Source organism: Panthera leo, chromosome B1 (genome assembly GCF_018350215.1).
Source record: "Panthera leo isolate Ple1 chromosome B1, P.leo_Ple1_pat1.1, whole genome shotgun sequence".
NCBI lineage: Eukaryota > Metazoa > Chordata > Mammalia > Carnivora > Felidae > Panthera > Panthera leo.
In genome coordinates, this window is record NC_056682.1 from 116,215,216 (window position 1) to 116,235,678 (window position 20,463).

Genomic DNA, 20,463 nt, shown 5'->3' on the forward strand with positions numbered 1-20,463 from the left:
CCTGTAAGATGTTCCTAAATCCTTTGGGGGAAAGGATGTTATCTTCTTCTCTGTAATGTCTAACATTTAATGTAGTGCAACACATAGCCACAGTGGTTATATAACTAAATTGGATATTTTTTCATAGTTAAAAGGTACACTAAACTGCACCAGACACTGAGCCTAAGGCAGCAACTGGGACTCTCCCACGTAAACTTCGATGTATGGTCACACTGCACATAGACATTCAATAAGTTTTGGGGGAGAGAAGGAGGAAGGAAGATAGACTAAAGTCTGTTACGGTCTAAAAACAGGAGTATAATATAAATCTCCTTATATGTAACTACAGTATAAGTGTTATGCATTTAGGAAAATGGTGCATTTCTTATTTTGGGTTGAATGTACATCTTTGTCGTGGATGGCTTTAATGATAGGATATCGGGAGATAGTAGAAAATACATTGAGTATACAGCCTTGCCATTTTCAAGAGTGTCTTGCATCATGTGACTAAAGAGATTTTTTTTCTGAGACTGAAAATATTCTACCTTTACTAGAAATATGAAAACCATTAAGTGAGTTTGTTTGTAGATTTAGCAGAGCAGGGTATGTATGCAAAAAATAGCTGACAAATGTAGCCCTAAAAATTATCTTTCTCTTTTTTTTAACCTTTTTTAAACCTCTTCCTTTATACACATAAAGGTTGATACTTGTTCTTGTGACTTTACGCAGTAAGCCAAATTTTACAAGTAGCAAACTTTGTAATGGGAGATCATCTAATTTGTCAACTAAAATGTGCCCAAATGAATTTATTTGGTGACATTCTGACTCACAGCACTCAAAAGAAGTCAAAGTTATTTCACTGCCAATGAAACCAAGAGTTTTATGACTCTTTGCAAATTTATCTATACTTAACCATCTTCAAGGTAAAACGAGCAGTGAAAATAACAAATAGTTACAGAACTGAGAATGTCGTTTTTGATAGGTGAGCAGAGGAAATCTTTTGCTTTAAATCTGTCCCCTATCATCCTTCTTCTTTCCTTACCCTGGCTAAGAGAATGAAAGAAGAAAGACTAGTCAGAAAGGAAAAAATAAGGATATCCATGTGTGGAAACTTTCTGAAATTTCATCCTGTATCCATTTTATGAAATTGTTTTTGAAAACAAACATGACTTATTTATAAACAGCTGCACAAAAATATGATACTGTCATATGAAATCCTTACACTGTCATTTAAAAGTATGTAATAAATTAAGCTGTTTTAAAGGAAAGGTATAATAATTTTTAATTTGGAGGGATTAAAAGGGAAAAGAATTTTATTTAATATGTCACTGCAAAAAATAAAAGGTATAAAGTTTCATTAAAACACAAAAAAAATTTTATTAGACATGATTTGGGGCAGGAGTGCAACATGAATCTTCACTTGAAGTTTAGGGGGAATTTGTGTAAATATTTTGATTTTCATGTTAAAGAATAACATTTAGCCTTACATACATCACCTATTAGTTAGGAAACACTATTTAGGGGGGTTATATTATGGCTCTAGATGTATATCTTCATTATTAGAAATCACAATTAGAATGTTTATGAACATTATAAGAGTCAGCAGTAATATCCTTGAAATTCTTTGTTTTATTTTGACTACTGGTCTGTTTTTCTGTACTACCCTTAAATTCTCTGAGGTTGATTTCTAAATCAAAGGACATATGCACTTCAGTTTTTTTTTAACTTACTCGGGAATTTTTAAGTGCATTTTTTTTTTTTTTTTTTTTTTGAGAGACAGAGAGAGACAGAGCACAGGTGGGGGAGGTACAGAGATAGAAGGAGACATAGAATCCAAAGCAGGCTCCAGGCTCTGAGCTGTCAGCACAGAGCCCGACACAGGGCTCGAACCCACAAATCGTGAGATCATGACCTGAGCCGCAGTCGGACGCCCAACCGACTGAGCCACCCAAGCGCCCCTTAAGTGCATTTTTTAAATAACTTGAAATATCACATAGTGCTGACTTCATCAGTTCTATCATATCCCACCTTTAAAGAAATTTTTCTAAATGTAACAAACCATAGTATATCTCGTTCCAAAACTTGTCCCAAGCAACCAGTTTGTGCCAACCTTATGACTTTCGTTTCTATATGAGATAATACATAGTACATAATAATATATAAACATGTATACATATTTATTTGTATGTATTTTATAAAAAATACATATATATTTGTATTTTATACATATATATGCAGTTGTAACACATATCATTAATCCAGCTATTGGTATTTGGCAGAATGCAAGGAATATGTTTTCATGATGGATTAGGTTTCTTCAGCTGATCCTTAATTAACCATGTAATACCACATAATAATTATCTTTTATCAGGTTCAGATAAGAATGATATTTAATAAACTGGAGCATATCTATGGAGAATTTCTTGAGGCACAGTTTTTCTGGTTTAAAATGAAATGTGCTTGGGGCATCTGGGTGGCTCAGTCGATTAAGCATCTGACTTTGGCTCAGGTCATGATCTCACAGTTCATAGGTTCAAGCCCTGTGTCGGGCTCTGTGCTGACAGCTGAGCCTGAAGCCTGCTTCAGATTCTCTCTCTCTCTGCCCCTCCCCCACTCATATTCCATCTCTCTCTCTCAAAAATAAACATTAAAAAATTTCTTTAATGAAATGTGCTTTTTAAAAGTTAATAGCTGTGTGCTTTCATGAACATATTGTTGAATGCTTATGATTATTGGTATTGCATACTTCTAGCTTCTGGGTAAACTAAGACTGTAAACATACTATTGCTAATTAGAAGTAGAAAAAAAATTTAAAGTTAAACCTGGAAGTTCCCTGGGGTATTGGGGTCTGACCTGAGTTTTCACTTTAATCTGTAACTCTTGAAGCTCATGTGAATTATGCCTTTCTTGTTCTTAGAGGAAAAGATGAAACAGTGTGTAGATAGAATGAATGCTATTGGTATAGAATAAACATGAAATCAAGAAAAGTATTAATCAAATACCTATTCTTTACCTAGAAGCCATGGGTAGAAGTTCAAATTAGATCTGAAGTTTGGCTTTATCATGGTATTGAATACAGCACTGCCTCATCTTTTCTTTGTGGCCCTTCTTGATGCTCCTCTTTGTAAAATATGTATCATTGATTACAGATAAATAATTATAAAATTCATTAGAATTGGTCATTAGAAGCAGGGGTTTTTTGGGGTTTTTTTTCAAGTTTTTATTTATATAGTGTAATATTAGTTTCAGGAGTAGAATTTAATGATTCATCAGTTACATATAATACCCAACAGAAGCAAAGTTTTAATTGAGGAAGAGAGGGGAAGGCTACTTATACGAACAGATTATCAAGGATTTAGTAATATTTCTTGAAATATTAAAAATACGGTACTTTAAGAACTAAAAAAAAAATCAGACATTATTTTTATAGGTTATTTTAACCCAATAATGGGTTTGAAAAATCGATCTGCTACTTTATGGAAGGAAGGAGTTGAAGTTAAGAGGAAACTTTCATTGAGTTATTGTCATTTTTTTTAAGGTATGGGAAGTACTTTATTTCATCATGTGACACCATATAGCAGTCATGTTTATAGACACCTAATGACAGTGTAGATTTGTTTTTTGTTTTTTGGGTTTTTGTTCTTTTTTTTTTTAACGTTTATTTATTTTTGAGACAGAGAGAGACAGAGCATGAATGTGGGAGGGTCAGAGAGAGAGAGGGAGACACAGAATCTGAAACAGCCTCCAGGCTCTGCACTGTCAGCACAGAACCTGACGCGGGGCTTGAACTCACGGACGTGAGATCATGACCTGGGCCGAAGTCGGACGCTTAACTGACTGATCCACCCAGGCGCCCCTGGGTTTTTGTTCTTAATGTTTACTTATTTATTTTGAGAGAGAAAGCATGCGTGGGGGAGGGGCAGAGAGAGAAAGAGGGAGAAGGAGAGAATCCCAAGCAAACTCCATGCTTTTAGTGCAGAGCTCAATTAGTGACTCAGACTCACAAAACATGATATCATGACCTGAGCTGAAATCAAGAGTCAGATGCTTAACTGACTGAGTCACCCAGGTACCCCACAGTGTAGATTTGAATATGGAGTGCTCAGAAATAGTAGTATTAGTGGTTCAAGTATTGACCTTTATTTGATAAAGGAAAACAGTTTTGATAATTAATTTACCAGAGTTTTAAAATGCAATTTTATATAGTTCTTGTTTTTTTTAAAAGAACTACTGTTCTCCTTCCCTTCCGCCATGGTCTTCTGTTAAGTTTCTCAAGATCCACATATGAGTGAAAACATATGATATCTGAGGGTGGACGGGGGGGGGGGGGGGGCGGTGGCGGGGGAGAGGGAAAATGGGTGATGGGCATTAAGGAGGGCACTTGTTGGGATGAGCACTGGGTGTGCTCATTACGAACGTCTCATTCCAGCATCATACTGAATTCCTCAGCATCTTCCATATCATTTCCAGGGGAATCCCTAGGAAGTAGTGAATGTCTGTCTTCCTTCAGAAAGATACAGATAGTCTGAAATTTTTCTTACCACATTCTCCAATATTCCTACAACTCACATTTTTTGTGCTCTTTTGAAATAATGCTCCTTTTTGGCACAGCAGAAAAAAACATACCACGAGGTATCTGAAAGCCTAAATTCTGAACCTGGCTATGTCATAAACTAGAGAAAAATCCTAAGTAGGTCATGAAATCTCCCCAGCCCTCTGTTATTAACTGGAAAAAATAATTCATATTCAGTCTTTTATTACCATTTATCTTCACAGTAACCATTAGATTTAAGTAAGGCAGCATTCTACTCATTTTATAGAGTTATTGTCATTTTAATCTCAAAAAGGGGGGAAGAAAGAAGTTGAACTCCTTAAAATATGTGTTAATTTTGTGTTTTTACTTAGTAAAAATATGGTTTACTTGCCCTTGAGTTGATCGTTGCCAGAATCCTGTTTAGGTTAAAACATAGTAAGTAAATTGACAAAATAGTAATTTGCTGAAAGAATGGAAAAAATAAGGAAATATTCTTTATATTTCAACTGGACTTTATGAATTACAATAGGATTAAAATCAACAGCAGTATTTTTAATTGCCTACTGTGTGCCTGGTTTTTTTATGTATATTTATTTATTTATTTTGAGAGAGAGAGTGGGGGAGGGGCACAGAGAGAGGGAGAGAATCCCAAGCAGGCTCTACACTGTCACTGCTGAGCCTGATGTGGGGTTGTTTCCCATGAACCACAAGATCACGACCTGAACCAAAATGAAGAGTCTGAAGGTTAACCTGCTGAGCCACCCAGGTGCCCCCTGTGTGCCTATTTTCTGATTAACATTTGTTAATTCTTATTCCTAAATATGGCAAATATGGAGCCTTAGATGGAAATAATTTAGAACTGGAACAAATGCCTATATCTGTATATATAAACAGATTTGAAGCATAATTATTCTACTCGTGATTGCTTATAAAATGTTGTTCTTGGGGCACCTTGGTGACTCAGTGGGTTGAGCATCTGAGTCCTGATTTCAGCTCAGGTCATGATTCCAGGATCATGGGATGGAGTTCCATGTCAGACTCTGCACTGATTGTAGAGCCTGCTTGATATTCTCCCTGTCTCCCCCTACCTCTCTACTGCACTCATGCTCTCTCTCTCTCTCTCCCTCTGCCCCTCTACCCCACTCATGCTCTCTCTCTCTCCCTCTAAAATAAAAAAAAAAAATGTTTTTTAAGTGTTGGTCCTTATTTAAGTATCTCTTCCACTTCGTGAATATACAATAAATCAAGACAGATTTAATATTGCTGGAGAAAAATGTATGTTGAATTTAATAGGAAGACATTATGTATAATCTATGATTCAAGAAATGAACTGATAGTTTAGAAGGCAGAAAATAAGTTGTGCCATAGCTTTTTGGTATGTTTAATAATTAGCAGGAAGTGATTAAAGTAATAAAACAAAATTACCTATTAAAGTATATTTTCTTCCTAGAGAATTTAAATATCATTCAAAATGTAAATAAAGCTGTAATTTATATGAATTTAGTGTCTTTGAAATATTGTGTAAAAATGATGATTGTTTTATATTGTCATTTCAGAGTATCTGACTGTGTTCTCTCAGATGATTGCTTTCCACGATCCAGAGCTGAGCAATCATCTCAATGAGATTGGATTTATTCCAGATGTAAGTACTTGGTACATTAATAGAACATGAGGTAAAAAATAAAGCAGAAATTGGTAGCACAGAAGAGTACTGTTTTTAAAGTTGTGTTGTCATAAGAAGTCCTTATGTCTAAACTAAGTACTGCTACTAATTGCAGCCTTCTGTTGTAAAGTTTCGGTGATTACCTTCCATATTCTCACTTTAAGTAAAGGGAAAGTATCTTATTTTTTTTTTGGCACTATCACGTTGTCTTGAAAAATCCTTTAGTGTGAGTGTTGTATTAAACTGCCGTAAGGGTTTTCACTTGGATTTTATGATATTCAGGCTGCTTTTGAAGAAGTAGGAAATTTGAACTTCAGTGAGTTTTTAAGTAGCTGCTTCTGTGTTTTTCTTCATATATTAACCTAAGAAGCTTTGCCAGATTTTGGCTTACTTCATTAGCTTCTTAATAGTCCATGTCAACCCAGAAGTCAGAAGTGACTCTTAAAGTTTAGCCATGGTGTAGCTTAACCTATTACTCATCTGTGGTGTGTGACATGGAATCAAACCTCTTTTAATAGTCTTTTGGAGTAGAGTATCATAGGTTTTTATAAACCTCAAAAAAAAAAAAAAAAAAAAAAAAAAAAAAAAAAAAACTTCTGAGATAGAGATCTCTTTATTCCATCTTAACTTTCTTTGTTTCCTGATCATGCATTTCCCCTTGAGGCTTATATTCAGGGACCAGTATATTGATGTTAAGATTAGAGGTGAAAAATGTTTATATTGGCACATTGAACTAATGTATTTAAAGTGTTAACAATAATACTTATGGTATAAATTCTTGCAGAGTGCTTTGAAGTTTAAAAATATTTTCGTAAACATTATTTCATTTGATTCTCAAAACAAACCTGCAAGGCGAATGAAGCAGATAATTTCAGCATTTAGTTGATAAGAAATACAGTGTTTGAGAAGATAACAAAACTAATTAGTCACAGAACTAAAATTTTACCTTACATCATTTGACAAGCCTCTGCCCCTAGTCTGGTTTATCTTCCATTGGGAGAATAGAGACTAAAACATAGGTATACTTACTCCTAGTTCATTGCTCTTTGTATTGTGCTATATATAAGTCTGTGATGTGATCAGGCCTATGGCAGCCATTCTTAACATTTATGGTGTCATTTGCTTCTAGGTTTCTGGAGTAATAATACCTTTTATTTGAGTGTATGGTTTATTCAATGAATCCTCCAAAAAAGAACATATACAAATTATAAAATAGACAAAATAAGGACAAGCCCTATAATTATATGGAGATAAAAGACCTTATAAAAAATTAACCAGTATACATAGTATCATATTAAGTATTCATTTTATATAACCCCACCTTTCTTGTTTCACGTTTGGGAGATATAAGACAAAACTACATTAAATATTATGGCTGGAGATGAAGAAATTATAGAAGAGCTGACTGCTGAGTTGGTAATATTTGAGGGAAAAAATACTAATGGTTAAGACACAGACTAAAAGAAGGGATAATTATTTTCAAAGACCTCTCTTGAAAGCACCTAATTGTGCTCAGTAGTAAGCAGAAAATGACATTGGTTCAGGCAGTGTTGTAGATTGACAAAAAACATTTATGCAGAAAAATATGTATGGAATTACAAAGAAAGCCTGATGAAAGTTTTAGACATACTATAAATATAGACAGTATTAAGAAAGGACTCACAAAAAAGAATATATAATTTATATTTGCTTTAATTAGGAAAATTGAACTTTAAATGAGTATGGTCTGAGGAAGGTGAGCAAAAAACATTGTTAAAATGTAATAATGCGAACATATATTATGTACTTACTGTGTGCAAGCACCGTTCCATCCTATTTAAACTACTCATCTAATCCTCACTAGTTTATAAATGTAATTAAACAATGACTATTTAATATTTATACATAAAGTCAATTTAGCCAGATGGGAATAAAATGTTAGCCAACAATAATATCAAAGATAAGAGCAGGTGAGAACTCAGCTTAAAAGTATTATAATGTTTTTGCCTTATAGGAGAGGAAAATAAATATACTCGTTATATATTAAGTCAGTGATCTTTTCATATCTGGGATATGATTTCACTTTACATAAAAGCTAATAACTGAGCCTGGTACTGTTTCATGGGTGGTGGCAAGAAACTCAAGACTCCTGGGTCAGAGACAAGGAACATTGTTACTCATAGCACAGCAAGCAGCAGGAGCATTAGCATATTTGTGTTGGTTTTCTAACCATACATACATTTTCTAATATGTTTGTATGAAAACAGCCTTGGAAAATATAATCCAGAACAAAGGACAGCCAGTGTTTCCACTCACAAGAAATGCAGAAGTAGAGAATGCATATTAAAATTTTAATGATAATCACTAAGAGAATAGAAAAAGAATGTATAACTTCAAACCAATTTCGGGGGGAGGCAAAGAAAAGTCAACCAATCCTGTAAAAAATAGAAAGACCATAGAAAGAATATAAATTAATTAGATTGCCTAATAAAGGAATTGTTCAGATATTTTAAAACATCCATCTATATGCTATTTATAAGAGATAAAAATTTAAGGGTATTGGTCAAAAAAGGAGATAAAAAACATAAGTCAGGCACATATTAACCAAAAGAATACTAATGCAGTGATATTAATATAAACTACTAAAACAGAAAACACAAAACAGACCCACCCATAAATAGATTTTGACAGAGATGCCTCTATAAATCAATTAGAAAAGAATGGATTATTGAATAAATGGACCTGATACAATTGGGTAACTATATGGAGGGAAGGTGGGAATCAAAGCTGACCTCACACCATATGTAAAAATAAGTTCTAGATTGACTAAAAGACCTAAATATGGAGTGTCATATTTATTATTTACACCTAGGAAGGAATTTTTGCAGAAGTTACAGAAAGTATAAAACATAATATTTAAAAAAGAGAAAATTAGAATTGAGGAATGGTGGTACAAAGTAGCTTTCCATTCTACTGATAATGTATTTTTTTTTTATTTTAATACTTTCCAAAGCAGTTGTCACAAAGTGTTATTATCTGTTAAATAATATCTTAACTCTGAGTGGAGAGTACATTGGTGTTTGTTAAATGCACTGCTACATGGGTTGAGTTAATTATTCAATAATTCAATAATTTATATATGATATCTTTGATTTATGCTTCCCTCTTTATTATGACCCCATCTTAGTGGGGCATTTTTGTGTAATTTCTTACAAAAACTCCTTAATACTAGCATTTTAATGAAATAATATGGATTTATACATGTACTGTGATTAACCTTAGGAGATATTCATAAGTCATGTGGGATGAGGGACAGTTTCTTGTATGATGAGAATATCTAGTACCTGGCAAATGCTGAGCCTCACTGGCCCCCAGCCACTGATTGCCTGTAGTAATCCCCTAATCATGGTGACAATTAAATGCTTGCATGTATTTCTGAAAAATGACTCTGCATATATTTCCAAACACCCTCCAAAGCATGGTTCTTTCACTATTGGGAATCCTGGGGTAAACAAAGAGAAATGAGGGAAAGAGAATATAGCTTAACCTGGAGAAAATTTGCTTTTCTGCAACTATTTTCTTGTCTCAGAGAACAAGCAAAATGAAAGGTATTCAACAAAGTTAAGATGTTAACAGAAGATTGTTTTTTGATCTCTTATCTTGTTCTTTGTTTTGTTGTATTTTGTTGGCCTGTTTCTCAAGTCTGTAGATAACATCAAAATGTTAAGACTGTTTTTAAATTTAATTTTGAAAACAGATTTGATATTTTTAATGTAGAGATTGTTGACAGTGAAGAGTGGTGGAAGGTGTGTGATTGAAATGGAGAATTTTTCTAACATTTTTCTTTATTAATTGATGGAGTTCTATTAGCAAACTAATTTTTAGTTATTTTTCATTAGTTTGTACAGCATTTTTGTTTTTTGGGTTTTTTTTTTCCCTTGACTTACTGTCTTCGGTTTTCCACCTTTAAAATAATTGCTTTGGTGACTTTCTGCACCTCTAATAATAGAGGTGAAGTTCATCAAGGGCAAGGGTGGGCACTTTTGTAATAATATCCCAAACTGAGTTGCCCGCTCAATAACTAATCCTATCAAAAGAAGCCCTCATTAATCTTCTGTCATTGAAATGCAGGCTCCCATTGCAGAAAAGATTGTGATTTCTGGCTTCTTGCCATTTGCTGTGGGTCACAGAACTCTGAATATTGAGCACTGCTGGAGCTTGAATAGTTAGGAATAGTGTGCACTGATGTGATGCTTAGATTATGTACGTCGTGGTGGTTACGTGATTTACATATAAATAGGGTAAGTAATGTGTATTTGGCAAAATCGGGGTAGGGTGATTTTTATCATTTTTTCTTGGTGTATGTTTCTGCTTCTGAAAATATACCAGGCCTTTGAAATGAGAACAGGAAAGTATGTTTCTTCGTTCTTAAGGAAACTTTTTCTGAAACACTATGAATAGCATTCAGCTTGCAAATTATGAAAAGTTGTCAGGTGGCCATTAGTAGAAATGATAAGGGCTGTATGTGCCTATATGTGCCTTTTGAACCTACTGTCACTGCTAAAGATAAAGCTAACAAATTCGGTGATAAGCAAGTATGCTAGCCAAACCATTGTCATTTAACTGCTTATATAGTCTTAATGGATGCTTATACAGCTACTGATTTTCTCCTTCCTTTTCAAAATTTATATCCAACTGAATTTATACTAACATAAAGTGTAAAAGGATTGTTAGAAATATTTACTTATTTGTTTATTTGTTTTGTCTGTTCACTTATTCCGGGTCTCCATATTGTTAGTGTTACAGAAAGAAATTTAAATTCTAATCTAAAGCAGAGACTGCTGGTAATGAGCTTTTTAGATTTTATCAAGATGTGGTTACAGGATAAATTAGGGAAGTGCACCTTATTTAGAATTTCCTGTAACAAGAGTCCCCACTGACCTGCTCTAGTCCATCTGCAAAATGCTAGCCTGTGTCCTTTTGTCTGGCTAGTGCTATAATGTCCACAATATTAGTTTTAGCCCTATTCTACTGACCTTGGATTCATTAAGGCTGAATACAATGGCTTATTGAGCTATCTTTCTCCCAATAGAGCTTAACTACCTTTCAGAAATGGCCCACATCTTAGAAATTAAAGACTTATTAATTTCACAGGCAATGATAAATTTATATTTTGGTGCCTTCTTGCTAAGAACACATACACATAAGTTAAATATCCAGCAAGCTTCTCTATTTAGTAAATCCTCACTTGAATCTCCCCCAACTCTGTTGCCAATCTAATGTATCCTTACACTGGTTGAAGGACAAGTGAAAGGAGGTGTAGTGTTAATACACCGGTTTTCAAACTTTCTGGTCTTGAGACCTCTTTAAGGAACAAAGATATCAAAGAGTTTTTAATCTATGTTGGTTACATATATAAATATTTAAAGACATTTAAAAAATATTTATGTATTAGGGTGCCCGGGTGGCTCAGTCGGTTAAGCATCTGACTTCAGCTCAGATCATGATCTCAGGGTTAGTGAGTTTGAGCCCCGCATTGGGCTCTCTGCTGTCAGCACAGAGTCTACTTCGGATCCTCTGACTCCCTGTCTCTGCCCCTCCCCTGCTCACTCATGCTCTGTCAAAATAAATTAACATTTAAAAAATATATGTTTATGTATTAATTTATTTAAAAATGACAGCAAAACTACTACATGTTAAGCACAATAGCATATTTTTCTGAAAAATAATTTTTTCCCAAAAAATAATGGAGTGGTATTATTTTATATTTTTGGAGTTTCTACATAATAGAAGAAAGCTATAGTCCCATATCTGCTTTTGAAATCAATCTGTTGTGAATCATTGTTTTGGTTGAAGGGTATGAAGAAAATTTGGACTTACACAGACACGTAGTTGGCAAAGGGCCTTTTTGGACCATGGTGGTTTCTTAAAGCTTAGTTGCAATATACAATCTAAAACCATACCAATGAACTTTGCATACTCTGTTCGATTCAAATCAATCAGTCTATCTTGCACTTTGAGTGGCTCTTTTTACCCACACGTGATTTTGTAATATCATGTGTTGGTCATTTAAAATATTGGTTCAATAAATGTTTCAACTATGAAACATTTCATTATATAACATAAAAAAAATCACGTTCATTAATATAACCATTGATCTCTCAGTTTCTAAGAGTCTCTTATGGTTTGGCTCCCTCCCTCTCTCTTTTTTTTTTTTTTTCTCTTAGAATAAACTGAGGGTTGATGGAGGGTAGAAGGATGGGGAAAGTGGGTGATGGGTATTGAAGAGGGCACCTGTTGGGATGAGCACTAGGTGTTGTATGGAAACCAATTTGACAATAAATTTCATATTTAAAAAAATAATATATATATATATATATATATATATATATATATATATATATATATAAAAACCATTGATCTCACAACAACCAAAAATTGTTAAATATTGGGAGGCTGCCAGGCTCACAGTGGCAGATACAAGTTTTCTAAAATTCTAATATTCACCTGAAAATATTCAAGAATATTTTCTTAAAGTGAGAGGCTCACTTCATTTATTTTTGAGAAATATCTGCCTAATATGAAAGCCTAGAAAAAATAGTTGTTTATATGTCATGCTTGCAAGGGGAAAAAAATGGTATTCTTGGGGGGGGAAAAAAAGGCATTTGCATTGACTCACAGCTCAAACTGTTGCCCAACTGCTTTTTCTCAACACAATCCATACACTTCAGTACACAATATAAGTGTTTTATGCATACTTCCTATTTTGTCTCATGAAACATTTAAAAAGATACTTAAAATTACTAATTTTAATCCTTCACAATAATATGACTATTACACTATTACACTTTAGTGCCACTACCTTGATTTGTAATAAGTTTTATCTACCTGTGTCTTTGCACCATTAACACAAATATTAAAGAGTAAGAAATACCCTAGTATTATTTTGAAAACAGCTTGGGATATGTAGATCCCTGAAGAGTCTTGAAGGTCCCCAGGGGTCTGTGACCACAATTTGAGAAAACCGGTATAGAGAGAAAGCACTCAGACACTGGTGTCAAATGTGCCAGGGTTCTAATCCTGACTCTTCAACTTACTAGCTAAATACTTAAGTTAGTTTCTTATCCACAGTCCTATTACTGTTAATGTTGATTATAACAAATCTTACCTGAAAGGATCATTATTATGATTAAATGATACATATAAGCTGTTCAGTATTCTTTCAGGTACACAGTGTTAAGGAGTTAGCCATTATTGGTGTTCTTGTTCTACTTAGTGTTAGAGCCTGATTACGTCCTATTTCTTTGGTTATATTAGTATGATTTACATTTAGAAAAGCATGTTATTAAAAGCATACTAGATATATTATTTTGCTGCATCAGTTAGTGAATACTTTGCCAAAGGCAACATGATACTAATAACAATAAATGCTTTCTTCTTCGGGGGTGCCTGGGTGACAGTTGGTTAAGCATCCGACTTGGGCTCAGGCCATGATCTCACCTCTAGTGAGTTCAAGCCCCACGTGGGGCTCTGTGCTGACATCTCAGAGCCTGGAGCCTGCTTTGGATTCTGTGTGTCATTCTCTCTCTGCTCCTCCCCTGCTCGTGCTCTGTCTATCTCTCTCAGAAATAAATAAACATTAAAAACATTAAAAAAAAAAAAAAGACTTTCTTGTTCATCTGTCTTGATGAGATTGCCACTCACCACTTTGAATATTAACCTTTTTCATTTGCTTGATTTTTAAGGTGTTTTTCTATCTCCCAGAAAGAGCTACATGACATGTGTTAAAGTCTTTTACTGAAGATAAATTAATTTTGTTTGAAAAATTTAAAAAGTTTTTCAGTACTCAATGAAATAATTGAAAGTCACTCTGGAATTGAGAAGTACCTAATCCTTCCCTAAATGATACTGTGGATCTCAGAACCATTAAATTGTCCAACTGATTTTACTGCTAATTTCAACTTTATGGTTTTTCAGTTAAATATTTGTAAGTCAAGGAAAAGTAGAGAAAGATTTGATACTTATTTTTTTATTTGCTTTTTCCTTTTTTTTAATTTATTTTTTTATTTTTTAATATTTTTTTTTTGTTAATGTTTATTTATTTTTGAGACAGAGAGAGACAGAGCATGAACAGGGGAGGGTCAGAGAGAGAGGGAGACACAGATTCCGAAACAGGCTCCAGGCTCTGAGCCATCAGCACAGAGCCCGATTCGGGGCTTGAACTCACGAACCGTGAGATCATGACCTGAGCCGAAGTCGGACGCTTAACCGGCTGAGCCACCCAGGCGCTCCTTTCCTTTTTTTTTAGTATTAGGGAATTCATTACTTGCAAAACATAGTAATATAACTAATATAACCTTTTGTGTAGAAGGGAAAGAAAACCAGTCACCATCTGAGTCCAATGGACCTTTTTCATTATTTTTATATGTTTAAGTCATTTTGTAATAATCTATAGGAGTGGAATAAAGACATAGCAAAAAAATATATAGAATCTAGTAGATTCTAGCTTATTTCTGGTTCTTCTCATACCTGCATGTTTAAAACACAATCATGGATTACTTGCAAAACATAGTAATATAACTAAAACACAATTATGAAAACAAAACATAGGCCTCTAACTTTGTTGGAGAACAGTTATATTTTTTAATAATTGCAAAATATTTTCATTTTAGATATTATGAACACAAATTAGATTGATAAATGTAATGATTTTTTTCTAATTATTTTTCCTTCCCATCATTTTGTAAACACATCTCTATCTTCAGCATTTACCCACTCAAGTTGTATGAAATTTTGGTGCAGAAATATTTTAAAAATTAAATATTGCTCTCACATATCTTTTTAGCAAAATAGAATGATCCATATTTATGTTGCAGAATATTGTATAATGAGGTCCTTTTCACTGAAAGGCTAATGTATTGTTTACTCTGATTCCTGTGTTTGAGAAAATTCATCTAAGATATCATCATCTGAGCACTCACAGTTTGAAATTTCACTATATAGCCAGTGTTACCATTTCACTAGAGTCTCTAATACTACTACAAATCTTCTGATTGGTCTAATAATTGTGAAACATTATCCTCTCTATCAGTTTTTTTTTTCTCTTTGTAATGGTGGAAAATGAGAAATTCTGAATTCTCAATTGTGTTCATTGAAAACTTAAAAAAAATTATAATGATATTATCTCCATGCATTTTGTATGTTTTCAAAACATGATGTAATACTTTGGATGATGCAATAGGAAAAATGAAAATGGTAATAGCAATGATTTATTTTAATATTTTACCATCCTTTTAGGTGATTCCATCATTTTTCTGTTTTCTTTTGCTTTTGTCTTTTTTAAGCATAGTTGGGAATAATTGATGAGTGATGAGTTCCTACTTTGATAAAAGAACAAAATATTTCATGATATAAGAAGAATAAGATCACTGACATTTCAGTAGTGTGTCATAGATTTATAAAAGGATCCAAAAGATTCATATAATTGTAAGATAGAAGGAATTTTAATCTATTTTTTTAAAATATAAGTAAATTTTCTCTTTATTCTTTCTTCTTTAAAAGTAATGAAATACCAGTCCTCACAGTTTGAATTGCTGAGGGCTAATGAGATATAATGTAGGTAACAGTTTTGGATGGAGGTTATGAACTGCCCTCTCTAACTTCTGCCCCTCCACCATACTAACACTTACTCTTTAATAGCAAGTTGGAGCCATTTGAAGATAACTAATGAAAAGACAGAGAGAAAGAGAAAGCAGAAAAGAAATTAAAGAATCACTTATAAAAACAGAAACAAAAAGTCTTCTCTTATCTTACATAAATAACAGACAACATGATCTCACTTTTAAAATGAGCCATCTGAAGCTAATATTACACTGTATGTTAACTAGACTTAAATAAAAACTTAAAAATAAAATAAAAATGAGCTCAATGAAGAGAATTAAAAACTCAAAAAATATAGATTAACAAAAGGAGATAAAAAGTGAACTGATTAAGCCCAGAAAAATTTGAGAATATTATATTAATAATAATCTTATTAAAATAGTGAAAACTAGAATGAAAGTATAAACCCACTCAATGACATAACATAGTTTTCAGGAAATCATACAGGATAAGGTGGAGAAGGATAAGTATACTTCAGTATACTGCAAAGAGAATTTCAGGTAAAATTTCACAGCAACACTTATAGAAAATTGTGTATAAAATTTCAAGAGAACAAAAGTTGACTGAGCAATTGGGTAAAAACCAAGTTATCCTTCAAACATAAATGTAGCAAACATGCATTGTTCAAAATTATTTTAGTATAGTTGACACAAAACGTTCCATTGGTTTTAGGTATAGAGCATATGCATTCTTAAGCATCCAAGAATTTTAGGAAGTACAACCCCCATGAGCTTCTTTTAGAGAAACGAAAATAAATATAGATGATAAAATCCAAACAAAAAAGAGTTGAATAAAACTAGGAACCTAAGGAACTAGTTACTCCAGTTAAATATAGAATTAATACTTAACAACTATGTTAGTTATGTAACAATATAGAATTTAGATGTTGTAAACTTTAATAATATAAACTAGTATATAAAACTTGAGGTATTGTGTTGGGATGAGCCCTGGGTGTTGTATGGACTCCAATTTTACAATTAATTTCATTTAACAAATTTTTTAAAAATGAAAAAATTTAAAAAATAAAATTTGATGTATTGGAAGTCAGAGAAGGGATAGAGAGTATAAGTGTAATAATATTGTAATCTTTCAAAACATAATCAGTAGGTAATACTTCAGCCTGAAGTTTTCCTGTTCCTTTTTTAATCAATTTTAACTGGATCTTTAGAAACTATTGTCTCTTATGGTAAATAAAGTAGCAAATGTTCTGTTTTACTCCTATTTTTTCTTCAGTTTAAGTATAATTATATATAACACTTCACAAAATAGCAAGTGTAATATCCAGTTCTACTATAAATATTTAAAATTTTAGTTATAAATACACAGAAATATATCAAGAGTAATGTTTATCATGTAATATTGGGGGTATAAGTATTTGAGGCTTTACAAAACTTTTTTTAAAACAACTGTAGAATATTTCCTTCATCACAGAAAGTTCTGTTCTTCTGGAATAATCTGAAATTAGGTGCACCTGGGTGGTTCAGTCGGTTAAACATCCGAATTTTGCTCAGGTCATGATCTCAGGGTTCCTGAGTTGGAGCCCCACCTCAGGCTTTGTGCAGACCCTGCTTCGGATTCTGTCTCCCTCTCTTTCTGCCCCTCCCCCCCCCCATGTGCTCTCTCTCAAAAATAAATAAACATTTTAAAAAAATAAAGGTTACTGGTTCACAAAAATATCAGAATACATTGTTTTCTGTTTAATATATCCTAAAGAGTTGTTTTGTGAATCCTGTTATCTTATAGATTTATAATTTTTTTCTCCTCACTCTTGTTCTGTCATAATGGTAGTTATGGAAATGAAGGTAGGTTCTGTATCAGAAGGTATTTGCCCACAGTTCTAAAAAGATAGAAGATGGGGAGTACTGTTAAATGAGAGTTGTTTAGTACTGCTTTTGCTTTTACTACATATTTTTTTTATGTGATACCCTTTCCCATTCCACTGACTTTCCCATTCCACTGAATTTATCCTGATTTAGCATAAGGCATCATTTTTCTTCATTGTTGAAAAAGATAATAGTCTTTTGAAAATGAGTGGCACAGTGGAACAATACAAATCTTATGGAGCATCTTTAAAGAATTTTCTTTTGTAGCAAGCCTTGTTATACTATCTGTAGCTAAGAGGACAATAGTAAGTCAGACATAGACAAAATATAAGATGCTGTAAAATTTGGAAAGTAGAAGAAAAAGAATTGATGTAAGAATATTTGAAATTTTGTGAGCTCAAAAGTAGCTTCATGGGATTGAGGAATGTTGATTCTGAGAACCAGCAGGAGTGTAAATACTTTAGCCTTATCTTTATTGAGTCTACCTGTAAAACATACGCAGTTCCCAGTGCTTAGGGTTCTCTTCTCTCTACCTTCCACTCCTACCCTCCTTATTCCATAATGTGTGTATCTTTTTTTAGATAGTCTCATAAGACCCCAGACTTTTGGGCTGTTAGAAATACTTTTTTATTGCAAAAGCTTCTGGACTTAATAATGATCATTATGTTTCCTATACTGATGTCCGATATGTTCTCTGCCAGGTCTTTTGGATCCATTAACTAATCTTCACGGCTATCCTAAAGGTTTAAAGAGATATATAACTACCAGATCACAAAGTCTAGGGTTTCAAGAAAATATTTTAGAGTCTCTACTGCTGCTAAACAACAATAAAAACCTGCTGATTTTCGAGCATTCTTTCTTGAGTGGCTAAATATTAATTTCCCTTAAGCAGAGCGTCACTGTGAGACATAAAACTAATGGTGAAAATGTATTTTACAGTGGTGGCTTATGGTAACTTAAATGTAAAAATACTTCTGACTTGAGATTAAAAGAAAATATAGTATGCTAATAAGAAGATAGATTAAGAAAATCAACTAGAGGGGCGCCTGGGTGGCTCAGTCAGTTAAGCATCTGACTTCAGCTCAGGTCATGATCTCATGGTTTCTGAGTTCGAGGCCTGCATTGGGCTCTGTGCTGACAGCTCAGAGCCTGGAGCCTGCTTCAGATTCTGTGTCTCCCTCTCTCTCTGCCCCTCTGCCTCTCACACTCTGTCTCGCTCTCTCTCAAAAATAAACTTCAAATATTAAAAAAAGAAAGAAAGAAAGTCAACTGGAAGGGACTTCCTTTTATAATAACAATAATAATTTTATTATATTACATATAATGCAAATAATAAAAAATAAGTTATTTTTATAATACATAAAATTAGTAAAAATATAAATTAAAATATCAATAGGAGAGAGACAATATGCAATTTGTAAATAAAAAAATCATTTGACAAAAGATACATCCAGAATCTTTTTATTTATAAGAAATACTTCCTCTTTTAAATCTTTTATATTTGTATACTTTTACAGCCTGTTAAGCCGTAATTTTCTACCCTTCAAAATCATGTTAATGATCCTCCTGCCTTTGTTTTTCCTGTTGATGTTTGTAATTTTGATACTAGCAGGTCATTTGAAAAGACCTGAAATACTAAATGTCACTATTCTTTTTTGATATAGCTAGGGGGCAGCATTTACTCAGCTGACTCTTAGTCAACTACCACTATGCCAAATCAGGAAAATAATTCAGTGATCTAGAGAAAATAGCTAAAGCATGTCTGATTTTTTTTCATTGGGTCTCAGTTTCCATTTTTAAATCAGGAAAAGTTAATAATATCTCTAAGTTAATAAGACTAATGTTATATATATTTTTATATCTTCAATAAAATATTTCATTATTTAATTGCTTTTTAAAAAATTAAAACCTGAACCAGGATTCAAAATTGTGTTATACTTTTTCATGTATCAGACTATAACATGAAGATGTACCAATATCCTAAGAAGTTATTTAAGATTAAATTATCAGTTAATATTTTAAACGGAAGAAAAAAGAATAAATAAATAACTGGCATTACAATCTCACAGAATATATTACCTATTTATTTACCTGACTTTAGTTGGTAAGAGGTAACTGGTGATAGTGAGCACCTAAAAGTTGTTATATATTAAAGAAATGTTTCAACTTGAATTAATTATTACTTTTCAAATATTAGAATATGCTTCACTTCACTTATTTCTAATAACTTTTCATAATTGTCAAAGTATAGGCATATAATTCAAATTTTTAAGTATAGTGTTTTTTTAGTACTTCCCACTTTTTAATATTCAGGATATATATATGTATGTATTATCCATTATTTCTCATTATTTCATATTTCTCATTATTTCATATTTATTGAAAAATTCTCAAGAAAGTATATAATCTCATATCTGGATCTTTCAATCTCTCCCTTTCAGTTATCTTCATTATATATTTTATTCTTTCTTTCAACAAATATCTGAGTGCCTACTATGTGCTGCTCATTTTCCTAGGCCCTGGATATGTTAAAAAAAAAAAAAAAACACAGACAAAAACTCTGCTCTCATTGAATTTATATTCTAGTGGGGGGCAGACAATAAAAAGATTTTTTTAACGTTTATTTATTTTTGAGACAGAGAGAGACAGAGCATGAACGGGGGAGGGTCAGAAACAGGGAGACACAGAATCTGAAACAGGCTCCAGGCTCTGAGCTGTCAGCACAGAGCCCGACGCGGGGCTCGAACTCACGGACTGCGAAATCATGACCTGAGCCAAAGTCGGCCGCTTTAACCGACTGAGCCACCCAGGCACCCCAAAAGATA

General features: G+C 33.1%; 1 protein-coding gene across 6 annotated transcripts in view; it reads left to right on the top strand.

Annotated features, from left to right (window-relative positions):
* TBCK (TBC1 domain containing kinase) overlaps positions 1-20,463 on the top strand; it is a 225,809-nt gene that overhangs the window by 109,044 nt on the left and 96,302 nt on the right. For all 6 annotated transcript variants that reach the window (XM_042935749.1, XM_042935748.1, XM_042935751.1 and 3 more), the window contains one exon: positions 6,070-6,155. In XM_042935749.1, coding sequence (XP_042791683.1) covers positions 6,070-6,155 — 86 coding nt within the window. The remainder of the gene's footprint in view (positions 1-6,069; positions 6,156-20,463) is intronic.